Source organism: Bactrocera latifrons, unplaced genomic scaffold (assembly GCF_001853355.1).
Source record: "Bactrocera latifrons isolate USDA-ARS-PBARC rearing strain unplaced genomic scaffold, ASM185335v1 scaffold_1310, whole genome shotgun sequence".
NCBI classification, from domain to species: Eukaryota; Metazoa; Arthropoda; class Insecta; order Diptera; family Tephritidae; genus Bactrocera; species Bactrocera latifrons.
In genome coordinates, this window is record NW_017534754.1 from 6,965 (window position 1) to 18,514 (window position 11,550).

General features: G+C 34.6%; 1 protein-coding gene across 1 annotated transcript in view; it reads right to left on the reverse strand.

Annotated features, from left to right (window-relative positions):
* The window catches only part of LOC108965025 (oxysterol-binding protein-related protein 2-like), a gene marked incomplete at both ends in the record, with an annotated part of 24,062 nt that overhangs the window by 3,381 nt on the left and 9,131 nt on the right, over positions 1 to 11,550 (reverse strand). Inside the window, one exon of the mRNA XM_018927181.1 lies at positions 1,222 to 1,442. Within this exon, the coding sequence (XP_018782726.1) occupies positions 1,222 to 1,442 (221 nt within the window). The remainder of the gene's footprint in view (positions 1 to 1,221; positions 1,443 to 11,550) is intronic.

The window sequence follows — 11,550 nt, forward strand, 5'->3', positions numbered from 1 at the left end:
ATATTTCCATACAAAATGAAACATTTGCATTTCATATGGAATATCAAAGAAATTATTTTTCTTTAATATTCTCTATTTCGGTGTATCATCATGTGCATGCATATATACATATGTACCTATATTTATATCTTTTCATATTGTTGGGTTAGAGAACATAAAAAAATGTCTTTATATTCTCTGTGTGAGAGGTGTGTTTTGTACAAATTTTTCGCTGTCAACAGTAAAACAAAATATAAACAAGCAAAACGGAGTATTATCATGGGCATGCATACATATTTTTATGTCTCTTCATATTCTCTGGCTTCGGCATATATGCCATTTCATCATATGCCGTAAATACATATTTTTTTATTTCTCTTCATATTCTGAGATGAATATATGGAGAACTGTTAAAATTTAACAGCGTGACTTCTGTCGTTATGAGGTGAATTCCCTATTATAAATCTAACAAATGTTCGCAGTCGAACCTGCACCTTCTCTATACTTTACGTTCTCTGACTCATTATTTTTTGTTTGAATTTTTTGTTTTCACTAGTTGATTCGCGCACTTTTTGTTTATGTTTATTATTATGTGCACTGTTCTTTATGTTTGTTAACAATTTGATAAATTGTTTTTTTGATTTGCTTTTTGCTAGATTATTATTTATTTTATATTTTTGTAAAGATTGAATTCACGGAGCGAATTAAATAAGCGCGTCCGTACACTTTAGCACTCTCCTACGTGCTTGATTTGCAGTCTGTTTCAATCAATTTTGTGATTCCCGCGGCGGATGTCAACTTACACATCATATTCATTGTATTTTGTAACATATTTTGCTTGGCTACATGGAACTGTTTCTTTAATTCGTTATCGAATTGGTACAATAATTTGACATATTAGAACAAATTTTCTCTTCTCGCTCATCAGAGAAACACTTTAAATCAAATAAAGTACCTATCGGACCCTACCTGTACTATACCTAGAAATAATTTTGATACAAACAGTGGCCCCTAATTATAGTTGGAAGCTTTATATAAAAGTTGGCTTCTTTTCAGGGTGTGCTGCAACACGGTTTTCGGTTGAATAAACTATGGCAATAAATATATTAGGGGCAATGAAGTTATTATTGTACTGCATACAATTTATGAACATAAGTATTTGAACTGTGTTTTCTTTGTGTATTACGTTCAATAATATATTATATATACAAAGACATAGTTATAAAAGTTGTTATACATTACTTGCAACGAGCTTCATTCGGTCAGCAGGATCTTCCTCCTTATTGGCTTTATTTAATATTTCGGCGTATTCCATATATTCACATATTCTTTGCAAAAAGCTTAATGGCTCATTTAAAGTAACAGGCATCGTTACTTTACTCAACTCTTTTCCAAGGCAATTTTTCAAAACTGACATAATATTTCTATCATTCCATTGTAGCATCTCAGAAGGAAGGCAGGTTCTAAAAGGATAAAATGTAGTAACTTTATATTAATTTAACATTTTTTGCTGTTGCAACACCTTGAGTATAAATAGAGATATCTTGATAAAAACTGCTAAACGTGTTCCTTGAAAAAAATTTTTAGGAGTTCGTAGATGGGCGTGATCCGACAACATTAACTCCCAATATAACAATAGTGTTAAAAATAAATCAATAACTAAATACTTACGACAGAGATATACAATTATACACCTGAGATGGTATGAGAAGACTTTATGTAGTTATGTAAAAACTATACGATGTACGTGGTCCTGCCCACTTTTAGGTAAAATTATTATTTATAAATAATTTATATTTTTATACTCTTTCAACATGTAGCATCGACCGTCCGGGCGTATAAGCTATAACTTGAGCAAAAACTAAGACACCTTGCTGTGTACACATGTTTCTTGGCAAAAATTATGGCGGAGTTCGTAAATGGGGGTTATCGGACCACTGCCATGCCCACAAAACGTTAGGCTGCTTAATAGGCTTAAAAAAAACCGTTTTTTCGAGGACCTTTTTGGGCGGGAAAGAAACAATTTATTCAAACGAAAATTCTATCGTATATAGTTATATATAAAAACATCATTCACAAATTTCTTGGGTACGAAATCTTTGATATTCTGCTTTTGGGAAGCAATTGCCCGATGCTTCTCCCATGGCATTTGTCGGACGGCGGGCAGAATGCAGGTCGCAACTTCTATCAGAAACAAAAAATTCTAAAAGATTTATATTTTCTAATAACTTATCTTCTAGTTAAACTAAAAAAATTACAAAATTTTTTTAAAATTTTACAATTTTTTTAAAATTTTACAATTTTTTTAAAAATTGAGAAAAAGAACCAAAACAAATTTTCTTTAACTTATTTAAAAATAGGTTGAAACTTGACTTTTCTTAGGTTTTTTAGTTTGAATAGAAAATTATTTTATGAAAAAGATACTAAACTTTGTTCCAATTCCATACGACGTGTAGTTTTTTCTGTCCTGCCCACCAATTAAAAAAAATAGTTAAAATGAAAAACCGAGAAATCGCGCGTTAAAGTTTTCGCTTTCTGCCTAAGCGCTAGTATATCTGCTAGACGCTCGGTCACTATTTCCCTTCTAGCTTCGGTATGCAATGGTGACTCATTGGAATAAAAAATTTCATTGATATCCCAAACCATTTTTGTTTTATTTCAAAAACTTTTGTAACGTTCTTATTGAAAAACCCGTTATATTATACATAATACACGGTTGAACTTCCATGACTCGAAATTCTGTATAACTCGAACTCTTGAATTGACAACAAAAGTTCTTTCATAACTCGAAGACTTTTCTATGGTTTATTGTGTGTTAGGGAAGTTCAACTGTATGTGTTTATAATTGCTGGTATTCTTATACTCTGGTTGACCGTTTGTATATTAATTTCCCTGGCTTTGATGTTGCAAGAATATGTAATGTTCGATTGCACCCGAACTCAGCCCTTCCTTCCTCGTGTCGCAGAAAAAATCGGATTACAGTCAAGCCTACTTGTCATATTGCACAATTTAAATACCACAATTGATATAATCGAACTAAGCCATTCCTTAGTTGTTGTATATGTATGTATGTGTGTATTGGTATAGATTGTACCAAATAGCGCAAAAGTCTTCACTAGTCTCACCACCAGAGTAATATTAACCTCCAAAAAGGAGAATTAAAGAAATTTAGACAACAGCTAAAGGAATAAATTACTCTATCAACTTTGGTATTTGGAAGTGCTAACTTATTGGCAGTTCAGAAAATAAGCAAACAACACTATAGTACAATTCAGAATCTTGTGCATCTGTGTTTGCAAAATGCAAATGCAAGTGCAAATATTTACCATCAACAGTGAACGTCTTTTTTGTGATTTCTGCGCAACCCTTGCAAAGACCATTAATTCACAGCTGATCGGTGCAAAAAAACATTGTTTGTAAACAAAATTTTCGCTCAAATTGGAAAATATGTCAAAAAAGTAACTGACGCTTTAATTGCTGAAACTGCTGAAAAAATTATGGACATTGAAGGTAAGAAATATTTTTATGCGGAATTTCAGTTAATATAGAAAAATAACGTCACTTTTTAGAGGTGTAGATGGCGAAACTATATCGATAATAATATAAGTATTTTATTAATCCGATGGGATTAAAGGATCGAAAATAGTATTGGATACCTCTGATGAGTTGCCGTTTTGTATTGGATATATTGATGGAACCGAGATTAAATTGGCACAATCGCCAATTGAAGACCACGCGTCATAATTTTTCAGAAATCACATATAGTCCATAAAAGCACAAATAGTTTGTGACTATAAACAAGTAATTCGGCAAGTTGTGGTTCGTCACCCTGGGAACTGTTATGAATGTATATATCGACATAACTCACTCTTTAAGCAGTTTTTTTCTTCACAGCAATGGATTGCTGGGGACTCGGTATACCCCTTTATCTGGAACGTTACTAACCCAACAGAAGCAACGCAAAATAGTTGGATAGAAACGCCCAAATTGCATTTAGTTTACAGCACAGCAAATACCGGGTTAGAGTAGAACATTGTTTTGGGCTTTTGGAAGAAAGATTTGGAAGCCTTTAGCAGCTAAGGATGCGTCTGTCTAATTAAACAAAAACAAAAAACATAAATTATGCTGCGATTGGTTTCTTGTCTGCTGTATTGTCCACAAGATTTTAATTAATAATGGTTACACTTCGTTCGACGATGGTTCAGATCCATCCACTACTACGGAAGATTATATTTAGCCCCAACAATGTTGGAGAAACGAAAAGACAAGCCATATACGCATTAATGTTTTCTTAAATGTACTTTAATTCATTTGTCAGTTTTTAATTACATATATAATAATAACAATTAAAGGGTGGCTGATGAAAGCCGGTACCAAAAAAAAAAAAAATTAATTAACTTTTTTTCTATTTAATGAATCTGGTTAATTTTTTTTTTTATTTTGCAGATTGACTTTGACATTTAACAAAAATGGATAACTGCGACACTGAAACAAGAATTTGGATTGTCCGCCGCTAGAGTCCGTAGTTTCGGTTCAAAGAGAGTATAGGCGCACGTTTGCCGGCAATCCTCGGAGCAGATGGACCATAATGAGACTTGTAAACAATTTTGCCGAGCATGGGACAGTCAACAGAAGACTTTACCATTGAAACACTTCAGTTCAAACGGAGGAAACAATCGCTGCTGCCATACAAAACAATCCACGTGTTTCGACAAGAAGCTTATCTGCTCAAATAGGTGTAAGCAGACAGTCATTACAGTCAATTATGCACAACGATTTGGACTCACTCCCATTTAAAATTCAAATGGCCAACAAACTGAACGCTGCAGACTTGCCGATTCGCTTGGAACTTTGCCAGAAGATTCTTCCAATGGTGGAAGAGGATGGAAACATATTGAACTGTCTTTTCATGTCTGACGAGGCCCATTTCGATTTAAACGGCAACATAAACAAAGAAAATTGTCGAATATGGAGTGCTTCCAACCTACAGATACTCCATGAGACGGAATTGCATCCACTTCGTGTCACAGTGTGGTGTGCAGTTTCATCACGCTGCATTGTCGGGCACGACTTCTTCGAAGAAAACGGTCAGACCGTTACGGTTACTGGAGACCGTTACTTGAGCATGTTGAGAGAGTTTTTCTATCCAGTATTACGCCGAATGAGAATTTCTTTTAACTCTGTGTGGTTTCAGCAAGATGGTGCAGCTCCTCACATAGCCCAACCGTTACGATAGAATTGCGACGAAAATTTCCCAATAAGCTGATATCTAAAAACTCCACAATCCGCTGGCCACCCAGGTATCCTGACCTTACTGGACATGACTTTTTCTTGTCAGGTTATTGCAAGGAAGTCTACAAAGCAAAACCAACAAATTTGAATGAACTAAGGCAATCCATTCGAGAAACAATTGCATCTATTCCTGTCTCAACTCTCCAAGCAGTAATGAACAAATTTTTGGTAACACGCTGCACATGCATCAACGAGCAGAGGGGGCATTTAAATTCCATTATTTTTAAAACTAATTAAGCTATGTTTATAAAATTGAATGAGCTTTAACATGAATAAAAGAAAAATGAATTTCATACACTGAAAAAAAAATAAATTATTTGAGTTTCTTAATGTAGCAAAATTCATCAGCCACCCGGTAGTTGGTGCAGATTGTGGGGTTTCCTTTTTTGTGGATTGGGCATATTTAAGTGTTTAAATTCCAATCGTTGGGCATGCTTTCGTCCGACCATATTTTGCATAGAAGCTGATGCATGCTCCTTATCAGTTCTTCGCCGCCGTGTTTAAATAGCTCTGCAGGCAATCCATCGGTCCCCGCCACTTTGTTGGTCTTCAGGCGGGTAATTGCTATTCGAACTTCTTCCAGGTCGGGCAATGGAACGTCTGCTCCATCGTCATCGATTGGGGAATCGGGTTCGCCTTCACCTGGCGTTGTGCGATCACTACCACTCAGCAGGCTGGAGAAGTGTTCCTTTCATAATTTAAGTATGCTCTGGGCATCGGTGACTAGATCAAATTTGGGGGTTCCACAAGAGTATGCTCCGGTCTTGAAACCTTTTGTAAGCCACCTCATTTTTTTGTAGAATTTCCGAACATTACCCCTGTCGGCCAGCTTATCAAGCTCTTCGTACTCAAGCATTTCTTCAACTCTCTGTATCTATCCCATTACTTTAAACTATTGTATACAAAATAAATGGTTATTTTAATTTAAGTATTTAGTAGAAGACAAACATGAGAAAGATAACGCTTTGAATGATAGAAGATAGTAAAACATCAATAACCTTAAATAAGTATTCATCTCAACAGTAATTGGAACTACATATTTTAAAATACAAAGATAAATAAAGTACAGAGATAAATAAATTAAGATAAATAAATAAAGTACAGAAAAATTACTGTTGAGAGGAATACTTATATTTCATTTCAATTTCGAACCTTTGTAAGCGTTCCTCCTTTTCAATTTGAAGTCTTTTTAGTCTTTCATCCTTTTCTAATTTTAAGACTTTTAAGTCCATTTCACGGTTCTTGAATATTATTTCAACTTTACCTCTTTCAATTTCTGCTTGCAATCTTCTTTCATTCAAAGCGTGGTTTTTTTCATGTTTCTCTTTTTCCCATTCCATTTTCATTTTAAACATTTGCCTCCGCTCGATTTTTCCACGAAATCTATTGCTTTTTCAGGAACAATTATTCAACTTACATTTCCTGGTGATAGATTTTCAATATTGGCAATGTCAATCGGAGACGCAATTTCTTCGTCGACGTCAGAAAAAGTGATTTCCAGTACTTGGCTGGCCGCGCTTTCATTCATTATGGACGTACTGCCACTATCAATTTCTTCAAAAGGTAATTCACTTGTGGCTTTTTTCCAAAAGTACTATATATTTAAGTTGATTAAAGGGTGGGCACATCTGCAACACTTTGCCTAAAATATAAACATTACAAAAAATTTTGTCGCATTCATTACGCTTACCTTCAGCATTCGACGTCCCGGCATCAGACTCAAGAAGGCCTGCTCCTGTTGACATTCGCCAATCGATTGCTTTTTTGTATGAAGCCTTCAGCTGCCGCACTTTCTACCGTATTAGATCCCACGTGGCGTCTATTTTTGTGCTGTCAATTTATTTATTTATAATAAAAATTTAGCTGTTGGTGCCTATTAAAATAAAAATTGTTGTTAAATAAATTGTTGAAATTAATCACTTAAATCACTTACTTCTACTTCTGGAGCTTCCTGCAAGAAATAAAGTGTACTCTGGATTTCTTTTTCGCTCCACTTTTTGTTTGGTTTTTCACTTTTAATTATTATTTTTGTTTAAATCTGTTTGCTCCATTTCTTTTCATTGTTTGTTTTTATTTTTGACAACAGCTGATAATTTGCAAACCAGTGTTGCAAATAATACAATGGCGTTTAGCGTTGCTTCTTTACAAGGGTGTAGCAGGTGAATCGCTGTACATTTTGTTAGTGTAAAAGCAAAAATATGCTCGCTAATTTGCAATTGCAAAGATACAAGACCATTTGCACCAGATTCTGAATTGCCTTTATATAAAAATAAATACTACATTACCTTTGCTAGGTTCGAACAGGTACGGAATACATATGAACTCTTTCATGAGGAATTCCTTAACATCTTTTAAAACATTTAATATAATCATTATTAATGTTTGATAAGTTATATATTTATTTGCTGGGCATTAAAAATTTTAATAACATGTTAAAAGACCAAGCGGTCACACATATTTACGTACGTATGGAATTGTGTTTACATGTAAACAAATATGAAACAACCATACGCATAATATTTGTAAATTTGTCTACACCCAACTTTTTGTGTAATGTGAGGAACACAATGCACTATGGGGAATTTGCCCGATTTCGTGGTATTTAGTCATTTTATCAAAGTTTAAATATTTGGTTTTTTTTATGTAAACATATTCAAAACACATGACTCCATACTAAAAATGCTAATTAACAGTGCACTGTTAAGGCTATGCACTGTTAAAGTCAGCTGCTGCAGCCCAAAAGCAGGTGGTTGAGAAGAGGCAATTTTTGGTTAGCTACTTTGAAAGTGCGATACTTAAAAGTTAAACAAGTTATTAATTCAATTTATGATGGAAAACAATCATATTGGTTTGTATTATATGTTGTGTGTACTAATGGAAAAAAATTAACTTTACGTTGACTTACAAAAAATACATATCGTTGTAACAGTAAAGTCCAGTATATGTCGTAGAGCCATTAATTATGAATAAAAGGCAATTTGTCTCAATGTGCACAAATGCGCACAATCTGCGTAATTTCCTTTTTCGTCAGGTATCTTCAAGTTTTCGAACGCGGAGCTTTTTGAAGTATGGCGTAAGGAGACGGAGAACTCAAACCAAGAAAGATCAATTCTTGATTTTCTTTCGAGCAAAATAAGTAGAAACATTGATGTTGTAAAACACAACAACTATTTGAAAAAGAAAAGCAGTTTATTTTTCCTAAATATAAATGGTGAATGGAAGATATGCAAGAGAAACAAAAAATATTTTGAGAGGAAGTATGCAAATTGGCTGCAAAGTGCAATAAAACTTTGTTTCTCTGAATCGAATCAAATCGAGAAACGTCAAATTGGACGCCCGAAATTGGCTTATTCGGTTAAAGGAGAAGAAGCACAGAGGAAAGAAGCTGCAGCTCTATCTAAATCACACTGACGCAACGTCTCCTTGTTAATTCAAACAGCCAGTAAAGCTGCTCGATCTCAGGGCCTCATTGATCTTTCTGTAGTCCTTAATACTCTTGCAATTAGTCCGGAAAAGGCAAAGGACATAAGGGAGATTTTGAAATGCCCTAYTAAGCAGCCTATTCGKGCATCAAAGGACGAAGCATTGGCCCTTTTATTAGATCAAGGCTTAAGCAAGGAGCAGTATTGCGCAATTAGGGACGATGCTAAGCACAGAGATGCCGACATATATCCTCTATATAAAGATATTGTGGAACAATAAAAGCTTTGTAGACCTGCTAATATATACATTAGCGATATTGTAGTAAAGGTCCCAATGCAAGTCATACGGCTACTCGAATTGTTGTGCTTCAAGAAGAAGTCATTATGAATACGATGAGGCAGCAGGAGGTAGATTTTATATCAACTGATTTAATCCTAAGTTATGGGTTCGAAGGTAGTACCGGGCAGTCGAATTATAACCAGGCCTATGCTGACCAAGGACCATGCGATTCAGATGCATGCCTATTTGCCTTAACCGTAATGCCTCTTCGATTAACTGATGCTTCTGGACTTGTTTTATGAAATAACCGTAATCCACAGTCGATAAGATTTTGCCGCCCTCTCAAATTTTAGTTTTTTAAAGAAACAAGAGAAGCCATATTAAAAGAGGACCTGAACATCAAAGAAGAAATTAAGAAACTTTTACCATGCAAAATAATGTTCAACGACAGGCAGTGCATTTACATAAAATTTCAACTTCATTTGACTGTCATAGATGGAAAAGTGCTCAATGCACTGACAAATACAATGTCTTCTCAAGCATGCCCAATATGTAATGCAACACCTAAGGACTTCCTTACCAACAAAAATTTTAAGTGCCTCGAGTTTGTTCCACTTTCAGATAATTTAAGACACGGGTTAAGTCCGCTTCATAGCTGGATAAGATGTTTTGAATTTGTATTACACGCCGGTTATGAGTTAACTGTTCAGAAATGGCGAGTGACAACATCTGTGGACAAAAAACGATTGCAGATCGGAAAAAGGAAATTCAGCATATGTTTTGGGAGAGGCTAGGCTTAAGGGACGGCGAGCATTTACCAACTTTTAAAACATTTGCAGAAGTTATCGGAGTTGATAAAGAAATAATTCGTAACTTAAGAGTTATATTAATTTGCTTGTCTTGTCAACTGCCGATTGATTTGGGGAAATTTGAACAATTTTGTTTTAAAACTGGGGGAACAAATTGTGGATTGTTATCCATGGTTGCCAATGGAAATTATGGAAAATACAATACTTCCCGTTGGATATTTCTGAGAAGAAGCGTCGGAAGAACGCAACAAATTTTATAAAGAAGATAGACCGCATCACGCACGGAAGCATAGTCGTGTTAATAATTTCATGGATGTTTTCAACAGAGCCTTAGATANACGCAACAAATTTTATAAAGAAGATAGACCGCATCACGCACGGAAGCATAGTCGTGTTAATAATTTCATGGATGTTTTCAACAGAGCCTTAGATACTTCTGATCCTGTCATTTCTTCAACAAACCGTACGAAACGAATTCGGAAGCTTAAAAGTATGGAACTTCCTTCAGAAGTTTTAAGCCTTTTATTGTGCAATTTTGAAGGCCAGGATCAAATTGAGGAAATTGGAAATGAAACTGACGATTTTTATTTTATGTCCCATTTATACAACAACTATTTCCAACAGAGTCCATATCAACAATAAAAAAAAACCGTTTTGAAAAATCTTATTTATTTAAAAAGTTTTTGGTTAATTTATCCAAATGGGAGGGCGGAACCACGCCCATTTTACTAAAAACTATTTCCAACGATCTCCATAAGACTAATACAAAAAACCGCTTCAAAAAATCTTATTTCGTTGAAAAGTTAATAAATAATATTTCGTCAGGGAAGGGGCGGAGCCACGCCAATTTTTTCTAAAAACATTCCTATTGATGTCTATAACAATAATAAAAAAACCGTTTCGAAAAATCTTACTTAGTTTAAAAGTTACTAATTAATACCATGAAATCGGGCAAATTCCCCATAGTGCAATGCTCGCGGCAGACTGCAGCAGCACGACAGTGAACTGTAAATGGCGTTGTGAATCCTACTACAAGAACGTTTGTGAGAGGGCGGCATGTACACAAAACAACGCAGTTGTCCATTTTGCGTGTACACAATTTCGTTGTGGCCATACTAATACCTTGCACTTCAATGAAATTTTAATATTTTGTTCAAAGTGAAACTTTTAAGCAAAAAATTAGTAAATAAGTAAATTTATTTGTTTCAAATTATCAATTGTTATTATAAATGATGCAACAGAGCTATTTTATGCTTTTATTTGTAAAATAACGTCAAGTTTGTTAGAGCTGTGAATAATTTTACATTTTACATATTAGTGGCATCACCACTCTATATGAATCATAAGACGAAATATTATAATTTCTGAAGTTAATTTAAAAAACTCGGTCCTAACTCTATAAGACTAACAATATAAGACAACAGGAGCATAGTATATAGCTTAAGTTTGTTTTATGAAAGTTAATTTATAATCATGTCTCTATCTTCCATTCTACTGTCAACTCTACTGTCGTCCTACTGTCATTGGCATAAGAACGTGTGTATTTTAACATTTGACAGATGTCGTTTGCAGTCTGACGCGAGCGTTGTATTCCACACATAAACAAGTACTCTTATCAGAGAACGTATATTTATAGAGAAGGTTCACGAKATCAAAAATTTAGGGATATTTCAATTTTGGGATATTTACTGTTTTGGATGAGTGCATTTCACCACAGAAAATTATTAGTGCGTTTCACCACTTAACATCAGGGGACACGAAAATAGCA